The sequence below is a fragment of the Diadema setosum genome, chromosome 5 (assembly GCF_964275005.1).
Source record: "Diadema setosum chromosome 5, eeDiaSeto1, whole genome shotgun sequence".
Classification (NCBI taxonomy): Eukaryota; Metazoa; Echinodermata; class Echinoidea; order Diadematoida; family Diadematidae; genus Diadema; species Diadema setosum.
This window is the reverse complement of record NC_092689.1, coordinates 30,835,457-30,857,462: the sequence shown is the minus strand read 5'-3', so window position 1 is coordinate 30,857,462 and position 22,006 is coordinate 30,835,457. Positions and strand designations below refer to the sequence as shown.

General features: G+C 39.1%; 2 protein-coding genes across 2 annotated transcripts; one reads left to right on the top strand and one right to left on the bottom strand.

Moving 5' to 3' along the window:
* Positions 1–230: 230 nt before the first annotated feature.
* LOC140228838 (uncharacterized) lies at positions 231–1,868 on the bottom strand. The gene is made up of 2 exons (XM_072309110.1): positions 1,307–1,868; positions 231–391 (listed from the first exon to the last, which is right to left on the bottom strand). The coding sequence occupies exons 1-2, from the start codon at positions 1,866–1,868 to the stop codon at positions 231–233; spliced, it is 723 nt and encodes a 240-aa protein (XP_072165211.1).
* A 5,967-nt stretch (positions 1,869–7,835) lies between these two features.
* Positions 7,836–13,669, top strand: LOC140228836 (uncharacterized). The gene is made up of 3 exons (XM_072309109.1): positions 7,836–7,914; positions 12,561–12,626; positions 13,294–13,669. The coding sequence occupies exons 1-3, from the start codon at positions 7,836–7,838 to the stop codon at positions 13,503–13,505; spliced, it is 357 nt and encodes a 118-aa protein (XP_072165210.1). The 3' UTR covers positions 13,506–13,669.
* Positions 13,670–22,006: the final 8,337 nt, after the last annotated feature.

Genomic DNA, 22,006 nt, shown 5'->3' with positions numbered 1-22,006 from the left:
TGGTTTCCCAAAAATGTCTATCAGAGTGAGAGTGAGAGGAGGATGAAACTTACCTGGACACTGTACTATGTGCATCCCATTAGATTATACTTGTATCTAAATCTGTTAATCCCCTAAGACTCTGGAAGACCTAGCAAAGTACTGCAAGAAGATGGAGAAGTCGAGCCTCTTACTTCAGTGTGGACATAGGAATAGCACAGGCCTTGGTAGCATTGATAAGCTGAGGACAGCTATGCTAGATCTGGAGGTGCTGCTATGTTAGTGGAACCCGAGATGGCATAGGCCGAAGTCAGTGCATGCTCTCTCAAATTATTAGTAAGGAGTAGTTGGCTGGAGACTCGAAACAAGGGAGATTCAAATTGAATCAGAGCGTCTAAAAGCCCCCTCACACCTGAGCGAATGTAGGGGGACGAAGGGGGACGAATGGAAAAAACGCACGAAATGCGCGCGAATTCAACGATTTCAAATAAAATTGCCTTCAAATCATCCGATTATAAACTAAAGTCAAATATGATTAACGAACGGTAAGCGAAGGATAAATATGACATGCGAAGGATAACGATTTTTCGGTTCACTTCTTTGAGTAAATTGCGGCCGAAGGCGAGCGAAGGGTTGATATGACCCGATAAGACGAACGAACAATGAGCAATAGTTTGATATGGCGTGCGATTGGAAACGAAGACGAAAGAATAGATCAGGCGTTCTCGTACGTGTGTGTGCGCTCCTCGGGGAGTATAAAAGCGACCAGGTCCGTCCAGATTTCAGTGCGGCCAGAGAAATCATCCACGCAACATTTACATTTAAAGGACGACAAAGATAAACAGTAAAATCAGCCGGAAGATTCCAGTATTTTTGGCACTGTAAACATTAATGTTTTTTTTCGCAAAAAATGTGCGAGTACGTGGAAGGTGATAGTCATCACGATGACGAGTGGGGTAGATATGAAGAGAGTTATTTCATATGAACATATGTGCAAAAATGTCAGGAACTTCATCAGTTGAAAATTTATGCATAAAAATACCAACATTATAATGAAACAAATCAATCAATTTCAGATTTTGCTTCTACACAAAAGATCATTTGTGTGAAATAAATATCCAATATTAATTATTATTCTTAAAGCACGTTTTTGAAGAAGAAAAAGAGTATCAAGCGAAAACTGAGATGAATTGCCCAAATTGCTATCATTTTAGCAAAAAAATAAATAAATATTGAAACAGTAACAATGGAGGTGAGGTGATAACAAATCTGACGTACCCCTAAATTGACTCGACCTACCCCCTTTCCCCTATTGTATCATACCTACCACCAACATCGCACCAGATAAATTTGTAGTCACTGTCCACTATAATAGCCAACAGGATTATACTAAAAAAGCCCTTGTAGTTGCAGCATAGCGAGCCGGACAGAGGAGGCTTTCTGATGGCCACATGCTTGCCATCAATAGCTGCCACACAGTGGGGAAAATTCCACCGCTTGTAGAATCCACCAGCAAGTTGTTTCCATCCATCCGGGGTTGAAGGGGCTATCATGACTTCATCTGCATACTCGTCACATATGGCCTGACACACTTCCCTGGCCATTACAGATAGGGTGTTTTCAGGCACCCTCCACCCATACTGCATGTCGGAGTACTTGGTGCCAGACACAAGATAACGGAGAGTAGCTGCCAACTTGAGACCTTCTTCCAGGGGCTCCCTGTGCCAGGTGTACTGCCTCCTGATTCTTCCTCTGACTCTCTGCAGGATTTCATCGTAGAGTTCAGGGGGCATGCAGAGAAATTTCCTGAAAGTCGAAGGGGCTTTTCTTCGGAGTTTAACCAACAGCTGGTCGTAGATTCCAAAACCCCTTCTTCTGGCAGGGTTCATCCACGTCCTTCTCCAGATACGACGTCGTCTGAAGCCTCGTCTCTATCTGAATCGGCTTCTGATGAACTGGTGTAGGTTCAGCTGCTGATGTATAATATCATTCTGAGCCATTGCCAGTAAATACTGGACTCTGAGGCGGGCTGCATCTTCAATTTTTTCTCACGAAACTTTGAAACTTTCAGGTGGAATGTTTATATATGAGTAGCGTGGCGAGTGGCTGGTCACAGAGAGAAGCTCAGCATTCGCCAATTTTTTTCGTCAGGTCATTCGCTCGTATTCGTATCACTTCGCAATCCATAGTTTGTCAAAGTATCTCTTAGACTTGCCTTCGTGTATGCATCGCCTTTCAAATTTAGTAAAAGTCGATCTTAGTTTCCCTTCGCATAGAAGATGGCAAGCGAAAATACGTTTGTCATAGTATCTTCGTTTCTGTGCGCAAGTCATATTTAGTCATCGTGTTGCTTCGTTTAGGATTCTTTCGAGATCGGTCCACCTTGGCAAAAGCGCGATGAGGGACTATGCGTGACAATAGCACACGAACGATAAACGAACGATTACCGCAGACTAAATAAGAGATGCAAATGACAGACGATTTTTCAATTCGTCGGGAAATTTTAAACATGTTCAAAAATCCCGTGCGACTTTGAATAATCGCAACTGTTAGTTCAGAAGGTGTACGAACCCAAACACGAAGGGTAAATATGACTTACTATCAATTACCATTGAAAACGATTTTTCCAAAAACGCCTTTCGCCAGCCATCGCAAGTCATATTTCAGGCAATTCGCTCAGGTGTGAGGGGGCCTTTACTCTGAACTGTTACGAAACAGTAGAATGTTGCAACACGCTGAAATACATAAGGGCGGTATCAATCATTCACGTACCATTGAAAATTTTGGGATTTTTTTTTTTTTAAGAGAAAGTGAGTGTTGCGTGGATGATACAAAGGACAGAATGAAAGATGATGACATTCAAAGTGGGCAAGAACGGATGGCGAGAGTAATGCAATATTATCCAATTTACGTAGATGCGGTGGAATTTGTACGGATGTTAATAATGTTATATCTCATACGATGATACAACTCCTCAATCCGATTAGGGTAAACCTTGTGAGGTGACGTTGCGGAAAGAAATTAACCACATTACACACACACACACACACACACACACACACACACACACACACATATACACACACACACAAACACACACCCACACACACATACGCACACACACACACACACACACACACACACGCACACACACACACACACACACACACACCATGCCATAATATAATATACACACATGATCATACGATTTGTTTCGCTCAGCGCGTTTTCCTCTCTCTCTTACCTCACACAGGCAAGCTTCCGCCTTTTTACTCGGAAGATTTGGCACATGAACGAATCCTTCTAGCCACGCCCCTTTTCCTCTCGAGACTGCGCAGTAACTTCTTTCAAATTCAGTTGGACAGCTTAAAGACAAGTAGAGAACGTATTTGAAATCAGTCCAAAAAAGTAACTTCGCGTGGTCAACGTGCTGCAGATCGTGTTGACACTGGAATGCTAAACACAAGTTCTCTACCACGACATCCTCAATAAAAGGAAAAGATAACAAAGTCAATGACGACGAATGCGACAACGAAATTTGCCAAATAGAACACGAATAAACTGCATTATTTGTAGTGAATCGCAAGAAGAATTCATTTTTTTTTTTTGCGGATCGTTGCTCAACATACTACTCCACTAGAAGTTTGCAGTTTTTCAAAGCGAAATTTATGCTAATTTACTCCACCTGCTATCCTGATTGCTCAAACTTGCGAGTTGCGCATAGTCAGTCAATATACTCCCCGTCTCATTTCCAGCATACCTGTTTAGTTATACACTCTTCCTTGCTGCAAATCCGTCGAATCATCAAACGCAGTCATTGTCGAGATCATCATTAACTTCACCTTTAAACGATACTCAACAAGGATGGCTATCCCAACCGATATGAATGTATTCGGCTTGCTCTTGGGTGTGCTCTTCGGACACCTGACTTGCATCCAATCCGGTAAGTGCTAATTTCATCGAGGTTGAGCAATGCGTCTCACCGCGCTTCTCATCAATGAACGTCGGTTGTGCACCTTTTTGCCCTACTTATTATTTTGTTCTGTACACTGCAAAAAGTCCGGTGTTAAATAGTGAACACCGAGCTGGTGTTAAATTTTCGGTGCTCATTTATGGTGTTAAATTAACACCTACGGGTGTCATTTCCAAATTTTAAACTGTTTTTTGAAGAGTTTCTTAGTAACTGCACTTCTTGTTGATTTTTAATTTAAACAAGACGATCAAGAATTTTACATTAAAATACTACATTTTTGAAAAAATGTGAAAATAAATTTACACCAAAGTAACACCAGCTGGTGTGGTCCCTTATTGAAGCTGGACGGGTGTTAAACCATTGATATTAACACCAGCAAATATCAAATCAACACCATGTGGTGTCATTTTTGAATTAACACCAGTACAGTGTCAAAATAACATCAGGTACAGTGTCAAATTAACACCATGAAGTGTCAGGTGAACACTTTTCAACACCATCACAGTGCATTTTTAACACCTGTGGGTGTGGTCCTTTATTGAAGTTTGATCGGTGTTAGATTTAACACCAGTGGTGTTAAATCTAACACCGATGTTTTTACAGTGTAGTACATTTTGGGGGTTTTATAGGTCCACATTGAATCTATGAAGCACTGACACGTATTAAAATTCGCAGGTTATTATACGTTAGCTTTCAGTACTCTCTAAATATTTCTCCTTTTTGATCATAACATATTTTTGTTTATTAGCACATTTGTTTTCTTTATCTTATTTTCCAATTTGTTAGCACATTAGGTACTATGTTTAACAATCATCGTCTTAATCTCTTTCTGCTCAGTCACTGTCAGTATAGTAGACATCCTTCTTGTCTTCTCCGTGCCGAGATAATCCTCATCTTACCTCATCTTCTGAACCAAACAATCCCTTCTGTCTCACTCTTCTCCACTGATTGGTACGATGTGGTTTTGGTTGACATGGAAACATTTATTCGTTCTTTAATGAACTGCTAATAGACATAGGTAACGTTCACATCGCCATGTATGAATATAAATACATATATACTAATCAGAAAAGGAAATGGAAAGTTAAAATGAAGAAGGAAAAAGTGAAGGAGAAGGGGAAAAAAGAAGGAGCAGCTTGGAGAAAGAAGAAGTTTATAAAGAAGAAGGGAAATGGGACGAAGATAAAGATTAAGACCCTTTAAATATAGAGATAACGTCGATGAAGAACGGGGAAATCATGAAAATAGAGAAAGGAAATTTCGGACAGCTAAATGCAAAGAAGAATAAGAACATAATTACAAAGCATAAAGTCAAGTTAAATTGTTGCTAGAATTAAATTACTCTCCCTCAAAAAAGGGAAACATTACCAAAAGGATTCGCTTGACAATACTCGCGCGACCATCGCTGGGGGTGATATTACAGTTATCAGCTCCAGCCTCATGTCAAGTTACAAAGCCACATGGAAGATGAAATGTCGCTCCCTTTTATTTTTAGTATGATGACAGTCTCGGCGACGAAACGTGTCAATTTCAAAAGATGTTAATCAAAAGCTTCAGCGATATACCTTCACAGCGGAAGACTGGATTTAGGAAGACTGATTCAAGTGATATCATCAACAAAACTTTTGTTGTTGTTGTTTTGAACGAAATCAGCGTGGAATCCTCCACCGTATGGACCAGCCAATAATTAGGAACGAGATTTGAATTATAGACTAATTTATCAACCATCGAATAGTTCTGAATCCGATTTATAGACAAAGAGATCAATCTTAACGTCTCTTTTGAAGATTAATTTCACGCTTGCCTCGCTGAACTTTCCACCGTATACTTTATCATTGATTGTTTTGTATGGATATTTCTGTTGTTTAATATTTTCTTAACGGAAATAAAATACCATAGAAAAACCCATACCAATCATGCGATTTAAAGATCATGTTGTAAAATTATCAGAACGAATGCCGGTGAATTAATTGTGTCAAAAATGAATAAATAAATAACGGTCCTTCTCTTGGGACTGGTGTATAGGTGGTAAGGTAAGGATACAAAGAAACAGCGTTTATCTGCGTACTCCTCATCCGTTGTTATCTTGATGTCGTCTGATTTCTTCTTGGCTTGCATATCTTTCGGGTCCTATACGGGAGAAAGTCGCATCGTCACTCCAATTTGCCACTTCTCACGCGCGACTGTCTATGAAGTCCTTGACAGCTGTTGGACGAACCCGTTGCTCATTAATGTTAAAATTATGTCCATATTCATAATGAATTTGAACACAGGAGCAAGGTCAGATTAAATAGAAGAGTGGAATTAGTTTCGTTGAAATCGAACTAAGAAGCAAAGCAAAGCAAAGCAAAGCAAAACAAAACAAAATCATGCAATTTTATAGTTTAACAAATGTCACTTTTTTCACTAAAAAAGAATAATGCCGGTCACAATCATCCCACTTTTATGACTTGTTTTCGGTTTTACCCTGCTTTTCTGCAAAACTATCAACTTATCAACAAATCAGCAAAAAGAACCCATCCATGTCAGTACAATAACTTGACTCGTAATTTGATTAAGAACTTGACTCGTAATTTTGATGGCAAGAATAAGCATTCTTCCTTCTGAATTCATTGAAAGTAAAGAGAATGAAGTTTTGTGTGCAAATCAGTAGGACACCAATGAAAGTGACAAAATCATTACGTCAATTAATATGCGATGAATTTTGAACGGTAATATAATTTTTTCATAATATACATTGACCTTGAAATTCGATCAGTCGTTCTCATATTATTTTGTCTGATTCCGATGAAAAATGTACTTCACTGTATTCATCAAGTCAATTAGAATACGGACTTGAGTTTCACTTTAACTCTTGAAAAAAAGTATTTGGCAAGAATCGGTTTGAACACTCACGCACCGCGTTGGGAAACGTTTGATCGCTGTAAACAGGAAGCCAGACAGCGCTCCGCTCGACTCGAATCGAAATTGCTGCCATGGTGACGCGTAAAGGCGCGCTCAGTCTTTCCCGATGTTATACAACCGGGGACATCCATGTGAGGGTCTGACACTCTCTCCAGGGTCCAAGTACATATACCTCACCTCCTGACGCTACGATAACAGACTACCAGCCACCAAGCACAAACACACACACACACATACACATACACACACACACACACACACGAGAAGAGAATGAAAGAGTGGATAAGTGACAATGAGAGAAAGAAAAAATGAACAAAAAAGAAGCAAAGACTGATAGAATAAACAACAATCAAACAAATAAACAACAACAAAGTGAGATGGGACGGGTACACAGAATATGAAGAAATCCTAGTCTCTCTTCCCCTCTTCCCCTCCCCTCACTCATTCTCTTTCTCTCTCCCCGAGTCGGGTCAGGATGTTGATAATGGGAATTTCCGAATCGAATGTCGGTAACGAGGAACGATGTTGATAGAAGAATTTTAGAGAGAGAGATAAAGAAGGAAAATAGAGAGACAAACAGACAGAAATACAGAAAGACAGACGGAAAATGCTCTTCATGCGCTCTTGTGTGTGTGACAGCGAGAAAATTATATAACAACAAGAGAAACACGTGTTTTGTTTTTGTGTTTGTTTTTGGCACAGGGTTTTTTTTTTTTTAACAAAGATAAGTATTGGTAGTTTACAAGCAAATCTGCAAATTCGCGCTATGGCCACTCGAAATTTTTGTCTTCCCGTCGACCTTGCCCAATCCATTTCTCCGAAACACTATATCGGTGGAAGAAATTCAAAGTATGATATTAGACACGTTGCAAACATAATTTTGACCACTTGTAAACTTTCCCATGCAGAATCAGTTTCTTCCTAAACGGTAAGCTATAATATAATCGATTCTCTCTCTTAAATTCGTACAGTGCCTATTATGTATACCGGAAACGAGAACGCCGCCTACGACAGGTCGATGAAAGAGTTCAAGGCCACCGTTCGCCCACAAACAACAGGTTTGTATGTCTGTAAGAAATGAAGGAATCTAAAGATAGTTAACTCAGAACTTACACATGACCGTTATTGTTCCTGTGAGATGGTGATCATTTGTTGTTGTTTTGCAGACAAAATAATGATTGAATATTCCTATGAATTTTTTTCATCTAAAACATGAAAAATGTCCATTTCAAAATAAAAGTTACATTAATATCATGAAAATACGAGCAACTTGTTTCATGTGGCATCAACATCAATGTATACATTGTACTTTGCCTCCGACGTTTCACTATAGGCTGATATTTATTTTTCAACATAATTCAATATACTCTGATTTGTAAGAATCACTGGCCACAGATCATTACTTTAATGACTAATTTCAGCATTCTTAGTTCTTGGGTGACTAAAATTTCCTGTTAAAATAAGTTAAATAATTCATCTTCTTTCGCAATTTTCGATGATGTAATCTGAGGAGGACACTTACAACTGTAGTCAAGAGGTCCCTCATGGTTCGAGTCCCTGGGGAGCGGTGATTGTTCCCCATAGGCAAAACGCTTTATCCAATCACAGAGTAATTGTGGTATACTTTGTAAGCTCATAGGCATTTAGGTGTGTCTACAGTGTCAACGTATAGAGCAGGAATCCAAAGAAGCACTATAAGAATAGTGCATGCAATACCTTATATTTTAACTCAAACTTCAAACCTTGGATATGACACTCTTACCACAGCCTTTAGCTAATAAGTCACCAATCCATATACATCATGGTCTATTTATATAGTCTATATGACTGATCGAAAACCCTACAAGTTCATTGCTATTGGATTTTCTTCTCCTTCTAAGGCGACAATTTATCCGTCATATACTTTTCATAGTATTCGGTCTTTGAGGAAATTTTGACATTTGTAACAATTACTTTAATTAGTATTAATTTTTGGCAGGTATGTAAGTCATTCCACGTAATATGCTTTCATTGTATTTCCTTCGTCGTTTGCAATAGGCGGAGGCTATACTTCAAGAATCAGAGTGCTTTAGAAAGGTCTATGAATTGCATGAGTTACTGTTGTAAGCCGGGTTAATGATGACACTGACAGTCTCCAGTTGACGTTGCATAGATTTTACTGAACAATTAAATCAAACAGTCTCAGTCTGCCGATACATGTATAAACTCCGTTACTCCGTATTATACTCATGCGTACATTCAATGCGCCAGTAAGACTAGACTCTATACAGAATAACAAATATAGTCGAACTTTTGATTATTCGACACCACAGAGCTCGCAGAGACTATGTCCACGACCATTTGTCTCACAAGTCAAAGTCAAAGTCAAGAATCAATTAAAGTGAAAACAAAGTTCTGGTAAGGGCCAGGGAACCCGTCTGGCACCATTTCATATTTGCTTGCAATATATCGAAAGAGTCTACAAAGAAACTTACCTGGCTGACGCGGTTTGCTGGAATGATGAGTCGTTTTGGAGTATTTTGAGAAAAATAATAAAAGTCGGTAGACCGACTTTTATTCCAGAAGGCTCCAGACTAACTCGGTCTCAGGGAAAACTCGACCCTATTTCAGACAATTTACACACAGTTCGTGATCGCCATGTTCATCAGTTCTCTATACTACGGGTACCAAACGAGGCCTTGATGAGCAGACAGGAAAGTGCGTGCTAATCCTGTACAAAACAAATGGACAGCGCGCGGTCCTCAAGCCTATACAGTATACGCACATCACTTCAGTTGCTGAGACGCGCGGTCTTTGAAGTTTTTGTTGTTGTTTATAAAGCGTCTTTGATTGTTTTTAGAGGTGCTTGAGAGGCGCACACTAATTTTGCATGCGCGCCAAAGAGGTTTTTGATGCGCGCGTTGTAACAACTCGGACCATTACTGCGAGTAGCCAGAACGCTACAATGTAGTTTATACAGGCCGCTGCCATATCCATAGTACAACGCTGTACAATCCAGAGGGACAGCCAATACAACTCATCCCGCCGTCAAGCAAAGCGAGGCCGAGTTATCCCCGAGTCCGAGTCTAGCCTGACCCCGTTCGGGTAAGTTCTGAGACTGAACGTTTTTGGTTAATATTTCCCATTTTCGTCGTTACCCATCGAATATCTTGTTATTACAGCGTTATTCCGCACATTTCCTAGGCATACGTTCACATTTTGGAGCAAAATTTGACAACTTTTGCAGGCGTACCAGAACTTTCTTTGGGCTTTAAATCTGCGTCATCTTATCCCATGAAAAATAAAAGTTGCGTTGTGCCCATGCCAACCACACGCACACTGCGCCATTGGCATGGACACAACGCGCATCAACGCATTGACGCAACAATAACAGACCGCATATTTCCATTTACCACATTACTTTGAATCTACATTAAACTCTTATTTTCTGATGCAAAGTGCAGGGAAGAGAAAAAGAAAAGCAACAGCAACAGCAACAGCAAGAGCATTTTTGCCTGCATGCACAGTCATGCAGCCGCTGTCATCAACAGCCAAACTGTTTAACAGTTTACCACGTACATGTATATCGTTCCCATCAAAGGAAGCGGGGTGGGATATAATTCACACCCCACCAACTTTTTCCTTTACAAAGATCAGTTTAAGTTCAAAAAGTGCAGCGCGAAGCTCAGGAGATTGTATTTTTGTTGTTATTGTATTTTTGTTGTTGTTGTTATTGTTGTTGTTGTTGTTGTTGCTATGAAGATCACAGTTTCATATTGACCAATCAGCGTTCGATTCAGCAAGTCGGGAGCAGTGACACTAAAGTTTTTGAGTCATAGTTCCGCCTGACTGTGAGTCACGCTTGTTATGTATCCCGCGACGATATCACATTTCACGAACTTGACACTAAGCGTATTTTTTTTTAATGAAAAGTAACTCATCTATTGACTGTTTTGCCTCCAACGACATATCAAAACACTACAGTCAAATATAGGGCTTGAGAGTAACATACTGTGATGCTCTTGCAAAAGAACCTCCCAATATTATGATCAAGCTCCGTTTATACCAAGAAGCAAACTCCGTTTGTAACGAAGGTGGTGTGAATTAGAAGAACAAAGTTGAACAAACAGTTAACAATGAAAGTTTTATCAAAATATAGGACACATAAGAAAGCTGTGTGATTTGTATGTCTGCATGTTTCAAAATGCATCTAGAACAACATACCATTATGTTACTTGAAAGAAGATATGATTCCTCGTCTGGAATTAACGGGAAGAGAATGAATTTAGTGGCGATTTAGTGAGACTTGTTTCGCTCTGACATCACTAAACCGAGTCTCATTTGCATATAGAACGTTTTTTTGTTGTTTTTTTTCCGGTGACCAGTATCACTGTCCTGTACAAGTCAACCTGAACGTGAAATATTTTCCTGCTTCACGGGAGCCAAATTAGCAAATACCACGGAAATGGCACGTTTCATTTAACAATGTTGGTGAACATTTCGAAGTTCCTGAATATTCCTATATGATACACTGTAATATGTAGTTTGATTTTTAGACATCTCCAAAGGCTTCAATTTCTAGTGTTATGGTCTCTCTCTCAAAAAGAAAATCTCAAAAAAAGCAGTAAAACAAAAATCTTTGTCTTCCTTCAGAACAGTGAATATCCCTCAACTTTGAAACACAGAAATGACAGTATCTCCCCACAAACATTTTCTGCAATATTCCTCTTGTCGTCGTAGATTTTCTAAGATCATCACGACTCATTTAGGAAATCATGGTGTTATCCTCCGATTATCGCTCACACTAAGCAAAATCGACCACAATCATACACGTTGGATCATTATTTCTTCTTTTCGCTTCTATTCGCTGACCCGAAAATGAAAGGGGGACTAGGCTTTAAAATCAAATGAACATCTAGCCCACGCGACTCAAAACTCGAGCCGTATAATTTATCAGATAAAAGATTTCGCAAACTGATGCGTGATGAGAGTAATCGCCTGAAAGTGATACGACCTGCACGCGTATTGCATTAAAGTTTGAATCAATCAAAGGATTTGTTTGATTACCACAATAGCCGGAGAATCCCCGGTTGGTTGCTGCAGCAACTTGTGGCTGCGCTGACGTCCATGTGAACTGCTAGCATCAACTTCAGTGTAAATCGCGGCGTAAGAGCATACTACCCTGACCCAGGTTTATGCAGATCCCTTCCCACCCCACTGTGAAATGATTTATATCATGACCCATTTCTTGTGAAAGACAAATGAAACACCCCACGACTTCCTTCAATAACATAAGTGATGCAGAAGTCGTTTTCATTAAAGGGATGGTACAGCATTGGCGGAGATGAGAATTGGGCTTTTAACTTTCTGCGAGATACCAAGAAAACACTTATGATATAGACCATTTTAAGAGGAATTCAAAGTCTATTTGATGAAAATCGGGTTTGGAATGACTGAAACATCCAAAAAAACAAAGTAAAACAAAGCGATGGTAATAAAGTGTGGGTCCCACACTTTATTAGAATCGCCCTTTTTTGGATATCTCAGCCATTTCAAAACCAATTTTCATCAAATAAAAGTTGAATTTCTCATAGAATTACATGCTCTTTCATATTTCAACAGGTTTCTCATTTTCTCGCCAAAAATGTAAAAACTTGAAATTAGGTCTCACCCAAGACTAGACGATCCCTTTAAGTTCCTTTTCCTCTTGTTTCTTGCCTCACAGTTGACGCTCCATTCTCGACGCCGACACAAGCTACTCCCGTGGTTGGGGAGATATTTTCATTTGATGGTAAGTAAGCGTTGATATACAGTTCTCGTTTGCATCTCCTAGTTGAAAGCAAACCACATAATGGCCTTTGTCCCCTCGTCAAATGGAATACAAAAGCTGTTTCTGTGTGCCGTTTTTATTACTTTTTTTTGTGGCGTAATTCCATACAGTTAAGGAATAATGGAGAATAATGATGTTGTGCAAAAAAAAAAGAAAAAACAAACAAACAACAAAACAACAACTGACATCTGTTCAAATTCATGAAATTCTTCCGTCGAGATGTTTTCATGTTTACGTCGATGTAGGGCAATTTGTCAATCAGTTGCAACTGACATCTGTATGCTGACATCGCAAGTTTAATCACATAAACTTTTGTAAGCGGTCCCTAGTGACAGTTATGATATTGGTAAACACGATTTATGGACGAACGAAATGTTTTTTAAAAACCTTAGATAACTTGTGACGATATTCAGACTTTCAACAAGCAAATACAACAACCTCTCTCAATGCAAATAGCGCCCCAACTCTTACACCGGACTCTCCTTTTTAGACTGAATGAATTACTTGCATTCATTGCGACTCACTGCGTCATTCACAGAGTTTTGTGTAAACAGTCAAGAGAAGCTAGAAAGGATGGTATGCTTATTTTGTCTCATGCTTTTACTGCTTTGCTAATATTATTTTGCAGAAGATACACCGGCTGGCGAAATTTTCGTCTCCCTGCTCATCCCGTGTGCTCTTCTGGTAGCCGTTGTCATGGCAGTCTACGGTACTTTCAGAGGAACACAACATCTCGTCAGTGTGATCAGGGAAAAGGTTGGCGGAGCCCAGACCAGCACACCGTATATCAATATGGACATCGGAGATGGTCCCACGAATACGACGGAGAACAAACTGTAAAAAAAAAAAAACCAACAACAATAAAAAACCAAGAAAAGCAGAAGAAGAAGAATATGAAATGCATGATCGCAGAGGAGAACTGTTCTAAGTGATGTAACCATCAGAGGTTCTCATTGTTTCCCCCAAGAGATCGAATGGCCTGACTCTGGAGTGCAGATGAATCACTGTTGCCCGTCATTTCGAGGTCATCGATGTCGGTGTTGCCGTTGCTGTTGTTGAGACTGTAGAGCCTAAACACACAAGTGACGCAAGAGCGAAAATGTGACAGGCGTTGTACAGACCAACATGTAATGATAATGGCGTGTTTCTCTGCTATGCAGTTAGAAGTGATGAATGTAAAAAGATCTGGCAGGGTTTTCATGCACTTTCTGTCGTATTCTTAGACTCATCTTGATTCATTCACGGCCCATCCATGCAATGAGCCTCGAAACAGAATCTGTTCATCCTGACAAGAGTGGGATTGCATATTTCACACAACGACAAGATCTAAGAACACTCTGAAGTCTCGTATCTCTCTAGCTTCACCGCGGAAGTTTCATATCTAGAAATCTGAGACGAGAGATATTCTGATTTATGATTATGATAGAAATATAATGACTGACTTAATGTTTTGCATAAGTCACCGCACGACGAACTCGAAATGTTGTTTCATTTGTTGGGTGCAATAACAGTGATTATTGATGTGATAGTGTGGGAAATGGATGAAGCAAAGAAAAAAGATTCTAGCAACCTATCTAACATCTCCTCTCCCGCTCTATCTCCCCCTCTCTCTCCCTCCCCCTCTCTCCATCTTTATCTCCCTCCCTCTCTCTCAAAACACAAACACAAAGGCCCGAATTCACGAAGGTGGTACAAATGAAACCATGGTTTAAACCATGGACAAAAACCGTGGAGCGCCAAGTGTCGCATGGAATATTTCGTTACGAAATCAGTCATTTCGTCGATGAAATTATTATTTTGTAACGAAACGACAACATTTTGTAACTAAATAAACATTTCGTCCACGAAATGATAATTTCGTTAACGAAACCGTCATTTTGTCGACGAAATAACTAATTTCGTAACGGAATATTCCGTGCGACACTTGGCGCTCCGTGGTTTTTGTCCATGGTTTAAACCATGGTTTCATTTGTACCACCTTCGTGAATTCGGGCCAAAATGAACGCATGGTAATAATATACATGCTGAGATACCTTTCCAACAATGTCATGTACATCATTCATTTTCATCCTCCTTGTCTACTTTCTATCCATTTATGAATGTATAGGACTTATCTATCTATTGATCGGTCGACCCATCTATTTATATCTATGAATGAATCCACCAACCAATCATCTTCATATAGTATGTGCATTCATTTGTCATTTGAACTGCCTTTTGTCATTTTATCCTATTCTGTCATACTTGAAAGTCGTAGCCTACTTATACCAACCATGTAATCAATGTGAGTGCATGCACAATGAAAAGAAAATTGTTCCGCGGAGGAGGGGGGGGGGGGGGTGGATTGCAAATGCGGGGTGGAGACGCGATTATGCTTGTTGTTGCCTCGTATCACGCCTTCTGACAATGAGCGTATATTAACTATAATCTTGTAGAGAGAGGGGATTAGCAAGTATATCTGTGCAGAGAACGATTTACCACTTCCAAGTCTATCCTTGGGTTGATGTTCGATGACGTATGCTGTGCCTCTTGGCACAAACAAGGGGATGTCCCGCTTCCTGCATGTGCATCACGGCTTTCCCCAGACCCTGTCAACAACGCCCCTGCGCCGTTTTGTGCACACTGTATATACACTGTACATGGTTTAGCAAACGCAAATGAGGCAGCCCAAACGTTGCCAATTTTACTTTCGATGTGAGTTCGCATTTTGACTATTGCTTCATTCGCAGTGATAGACAAGAGAATATATTGGTGTATGATGTATTATTATGTATATTTCCATTCCTCGATCGAATATGTATATATGATATCATCGTTTTCTTTTTTCATCAAGAATAAATTCTATTTTGAGTAACCAATTTATCTTAAGTAGTAGAAACGAATGATTGGAAAATATCAAAGCATTGTTTCTTTCCTGAATAAAACATCGACGCAAAAAAAATAAATAAATAAACAAAACAGTTGTCGTGACGTTATGTTTTGCCCGCTTGGGCCTCATGAGGGCTACACGATCAGACGATACCAGTTATGATCGCTGCGCAGTTGGCACTACGAAAGTTTTGAAACTTCATGAATTTCTCCCTCTTCCTTTTATTCTCCCCTTCTTCGTTTCCATGCATATAAATCATGTGAGTATAAGAACGAGGTGTGTGTGTGTTCGCTTATTTGTTCGTGTGTATATGTGTGTGCATTTTTTGTAAGTTTCATGTCTGTACGTGTTTTCAGTAATTATGCGTTTGTGTGTACGTCTGTTTGTCCGATATTGTGTGTAATATCATTCCCTCCCGATCAGTGACCCTGATCGTCTGTTGGCTGTTTTGGCCTGTGACATGCAGTGTATGACAGGTATCTCACTACGTGTCGTGCCATCAATCTGCGACTGAGGCCTGTAGTGCTTAAAGATAAAATTCTCCCCCATGCTGAAGTCGACTCACAAGAATAAGATATCTGATGAATAGAATTAAATAAATAAAAACATTTTTCAAGGCCTCAATAAGAAATGGCAAGAAGAAAAGAAAATTATGGAAAGATAAAGTTTCTTATGTGTCTACTATCATTACTATAAGTAATATAATGTCGGCCACAATCACATGAATATAGTAAGAGAGATGAGAAGCCATCAAGGTTTTACCATTCTCCAATTGACATACTAGGATGGCTAGTAACTGATCAGTGGGAATCAGTGGGAATGCTGGGGGATGATCGTTCCAATCCTTGTGGGATTCATTTAAGAGTACTATATATATATCTATTGTTGTGTGAAAATTATTTGCTTCAGAATGGTCTCATATTCAAGTAATGTGCAGTTTAATGTTTCCAGGTTTGCATGCCTGTATAGTGACGGGGCGATCGTGAACGGGCCGTTCACGATCGCCCCGTCACTCTACAGGCATGCTAACCTGGAAACATTAAACTGCGAACGTAGCGAATTTGGGATTTCGCCAGGGTTCGTAAAGGGTTGCAAACGGTTCGTTAACAGTTGCAAGAAAGTTCGCAAACGGTTTTTATTGTCGCGAGCAGTTTTCTTGTCGCAAAGAAATGTTGAACATGCAAAATTTCTTTGAAAAATGGTTCAAGGTATCCTCGTGGAACATAGTTATATATGCATGTACTGACTGTCAGTGATAATCTAGGGAATTTTAAGTTCATGAGGTCAAAGGCCAGGGATCAAAGTTCAAGGACAACACTTCAAAATTTTACTATTTCCCTCATATTCATGCAATGCCTGCAGGATTATTATTTTTTTTTAACTTGGTGTATACATGTATAACCCAATACAGATTCTCTGGGATTTTTTTTTTTGCCAAAAAGGTCAAAGGGCAAAAGGTCAAAGATCAAGTGAAAGTGCTGAACTTTACTTCTTCCTCCATATCTCTGAAGTGGCTCAAGTTATCTTGAAACTTAAAACATGTGTATGCATGTTCTGCCTGACAGTGATTCTCCGAGGGTCAAAGGTCAAGGTCAAAGGCCAGATGAAAATGGTAACAATTTACTTTCCAATACAGAAATTGCACTTTTTCTCCGTACCTTGAAAATTACTCGATACATAAACTTATGAAAGGGTCAAAGTCAAGTAAAAGTCCTAAAATCCCCAAATACATGCGTTCCCATTCATCCAATTAAACCGAGGTCAAGGTAGATGAACATTCAACACATTTGTGACAAACATGTTATTCTAATATTTTGCCAATTTTGTGAAAATGTAATCAGACATTGTCCACATGTACTTTACACCTCTTAGGAGAATCATGCATTATGGCGGAGGCATACCAGTCGCCATAGCGACATATTTTCTAGTTCTTCATCTTCTTTCTTTCTCTTAAGCTGCGCGATAGTTGTAGCAGCAGCCAGGCAAAGCAGCTCTTCAAGGATAGCAGCACGTTGAGCCTCTTCTTGGCAGAAATTCATTTCCATATTCTGGAAATCTATCTTGAACGATGGTCACAAGAGATCTGAATGCAGTGGAAGGTTGTACGTTCGTTTTATGGGTCTGACTATACATAATCGCCTGGTACTTTTCCAGGTCCCAAAACATTCGCAGATTGTCGCAAGGGATTTGCAAACAGTTGCTAATATTTGCAAAACTGTCTAACATTTGCTGACAGCAGCTGATAGTCGCCACCTGTGTTTCGCAAACACGTTCGCAAACATTCGCTCAAGTGTTGCTAATTGTCGCTAAACATCGCTAAAAGTCGCTAACTGTCGCTAATGGCAGAAGCGAACTTTGATTTTTGGCAAACATTCGTCAGAAAAGTTGGCGAATCTCAAATTCGCTACGTCCGCCGCTAGTGAGATACCAGCTTTAATACCCCTTTCAGGTAATCGCGGTTCAATTATCCGCATCCAAATAATGCGGATGAAGTAGTCAAAATCGCGTTCATATATCCCATGAAGTGCGCACTACTTTTACGAGCACCCGTTCATATAATGGTGCGAGTTATTTGTGCGAGTTATTTGTCATGGTTACTGCGCACGCCTCTATAATGACGTAATGTTTCCGGTGAATATCCTCACGTGTATGCACACCTCTCGCGCGCTCAAGCTCAGCAGTCAGCGGTTGTGCGGGAAATCGAGTGACCTTTGACCGAACTGTGGAATGTTAGTGCGGATAAGTCGTAAAACGCGTTCATGTATTCTCGATCTACTCCTCATGCTGCAATTATGCGCATAATAGCAGCATAAAAATAATGCGCACTTTTCTACTCCTCTCCCGTTCATGTAATCGAAATTTTACGACTTGTGCTCCTATTATCCGCATCCACGATTACCTGAAAGGGGTATAAGATCTGTTAAAAAAAAAAAAAAATCCATGCCTGGCAAATTTTTGATGGTTTTGTGATGCAGGATCACCTATAGTATAATAAGGCTATAACATCGCCTGTGATGAGGTATGCAGTGTCCTCTGTAACCGTTTCTTTCTTCAACATGAAATTTTGCGATTTCAGTTTTAATTAAAAAACAACAACTTGATAACCATGAAATTGGGATTTGCGTATAACACCAGTGGAATGTCACATTATTTTGCTGAACGGTAATTCTGCATTAGAGGATCATTCTCTGGTAATGACAGTCTGGAGGATTGATTCAGTGCGTATCGTGCCTTTAAACGCTGTGGAATCACAGACACTCATCAGTATTAAGGTAGCAGCCAAGTTTGGCTCATGTTGTTTGTCATCGACTTCACAGTTGTCATGGTTGTCGTTGTTGTTGGTGTAGTCATTCGCATCTATGTCTTCCAAACTGGAGACATTCCAACTCATCAAGTGTGTATAGACTTTGAACGTCTAAGAGCAACGACATTCGACTTCGAGCCTAAACTTCTTGGCAAAAGTCCTCCACTTTTCTTCTTTTTTTTTTCTCAACTCGACTGGGGATGATAATTCGCTATTTTGAAGAAGAAGTAATTGGAAGTTCCTGCATTCTTACACACACTGACATGGTGAAAGAGAGTGTAAAAAATACAACCTAAAGTAGATAGGCGGTTGTAAGATCGAGAGAGAGAAAGGAGGAGAGATAGAATGAGAGGGAGAGAGAGAGAAATAGAAAGGAACACAAAAAGACTGATATAACAAACACGCTGTCATTGACTTACATGTTACATCTAATTAGATTTACATGAGATATCTTCTTTATACACGTTCTTCAAGAATTAACTCCTACATTGATTTGAACATTCTGGAAACCAAATCCTGCTCTTCTTTGATTATACCCACCGAGAGATGGATGTAGGAAACGGAACACTTTTAAGGAGGAACCCGCTTATTCCCACCTCCCTGCTTCGATCTACTGCATGTCTTTCAAACTTTCAGTGACAACACGGCAGTGACAACACCACCCCTCTTGCTTGCTGCCCGGCGATCACTGGCGGATGTGACGGAGGTTATGCGGCCGTCAGTTCGAAACTTTGTGATGACTTCACACCTCAAGGGAATGGAGACGCTCCATCCGATGTAAACAAGCTTGACATTTAGAAGCACTTTCCCTCATGCTCCTATACTCATCATTCACTTTATACACACGGGTCTGTAGTGCACACAGACACAGTTAGACATTATAGACTGTAACTGAGAGTTTAATTCAATTCAGTTCAATTCAATTTATTTAAAACCAAAAACCAAACATATATCTGCCATTACATAAAATAATTGTTACATAAGAATATACGAATTACATAATAATGTGTTTTTTTTTTTAAAGAAGGCTTTTTGAGTGGGGCTCTATACAAAATACAAGGTCAAGAAATAAACCGAAGTTTTGCTTTTACGAGCACAAATTAACAGCATCGGAGTCTGGAAATGAAAGGAATTGATTTCCACGAATTAAAAGAATGTATCACGTGTTGTCTAAGATTTCTTCGGGATAAAAAAAGAAGATCACCTCTGACCCTGTTTCATTACCACCTCATAAGAGACTGTATTTTCCGTGATTTTTTTTTTAACTTGTTAAGTTAATTTATCTTGTGATCTTGTTCACGAATTACATACCAAATCAATATGTGTGCTGTTTTGATTCAGCCTAATCGCAAACGATTGTGATAAACGATAACGTCAATATTGAAGGGTCATTGATTTACACTCTTTGCTTATGTCTGTGTTGTCAACATGGATTGTGCGAAGGCTTATCGCTGAGTCCAGTATGAATACTCTCGTGTGATATTCATTCATTATTTTATTCATTCATTCATTCATTCATTCATTCATTCATTCATTCATTCATTCATTCATTCAATCATTCATTCATTTATTCATTCATTCGTTTATTCATTTATTAATTCATTAATTTATTTTCACACGGTCACTTGTTTCAGTCACAGGCTGTTCTTCCAGAAGTCCGTGCATTTTAAAACATAATCTTACGACATGATACGAGAACATAATACACAAATCATGTATAAAAAAAAAGAAATGTGCAATAAAAACACAAAACATCATAAAAAAGACATCATTAACAGCCGAGCTTGCAGGCTATACAAATCACAATACCAATACCCCCCCCCCCACACACACACACACCATATTGCTTAATCGGTAATAAAAGTGATGTGAAATGAGCACACTACGACGCTGCGTGATGATGTATACACGTCTGTCCACGCCTGGTACTTTCACCCCTTCCCCCCACCCCCCCCCCCCCCCCCCCCCGTCCCCATGCCTCTTCCAAATTCATTTTGTTATTGATCGTCTATAAAAGAGGAATTCCGGACCAGCTAAAAGTTGGTTTGAAGAGAAAAAGAGTAAAATTTCATAAGGCACTTGTAACAGTGAAACTTCCATCAAGTTCAGATGCGGAGGGCAGTTATGAAATTGTGAAGCATCGCTAATTTTCATAAAATAGATCTCAAACAATCAACATGTTGTACACTCAGCAGAAAAAAAAAAGTAAACGCTTTTTCAAGTTTAGTTTCTCATAGAATATTTGGTTGAAGGCTAATGTATTATATACCATATTGAAGGTAATTTAATTGCCTATCAACCTTGTAGGTCAACAAAAGGGGAAATTTTACGCATGAGTGAACACCATTGTTTTTCTCTTCCAGGGCACAAAAGTAAAAATTGCAAAACTGAACAAGTTGTCATTCATGTGTATGGGCTCTTCCATAGAACAACAAACAACAAATTTCACACAAAAAGAAACATGAATTAAGTTGCAAAAATAAACATTTGATCTTTATGATATCTTTAAAGCACTAAAGATAAATGAAGGCTAAAAATAATGGAGGAAAATAAAGCATCTTATGTCAAATCTAAATTCAAATGAAATAAGAGAAGCAGTAATAATCAACAAAAATGGAAGAAACTTGTTCTTTTTTCTCAAATTAGGAAATTGTAAATAACGTTTGGTTCTTAAAATTGTTACATGGATTCTTAAATCACCAGATGAAAAGAAATAAATAAAGAAATTCTGCTCATTTAATCATCTTTATGCTTATTATTCCCTATGTCATTTGAAGTTTGACTTGACAGAAAATTCTTATTTTTCCCCTTTAGTTTGCCACTTTGTTTTCTTAGAGGTTATAAAAAGATAAAGAGAACAAAAACTTATTTTTCCTATTTCATTCATGTCTCTCATTGTGTTAAACTGGTCTTTTGTTGTCAATATTTTCGTGAAGGGCATTTGCAAATGAAAGAGAACATGTCAATTTTTGCAATTTTTAATTTTGTGCCTTGGAGGACAAAAACGAATGTGCTCACTCATGCGTAAAGTTTTCTTTTTAATTAACCTATTAGCTAAATAGCCAATTAAATTACATTTAATATGGTATATAATACATTGATTTTTCATATAAATCTTCTATGAAAAATATGAACTCGAAAAAGTGTTTACTTTCTTTTTTTGCCGAG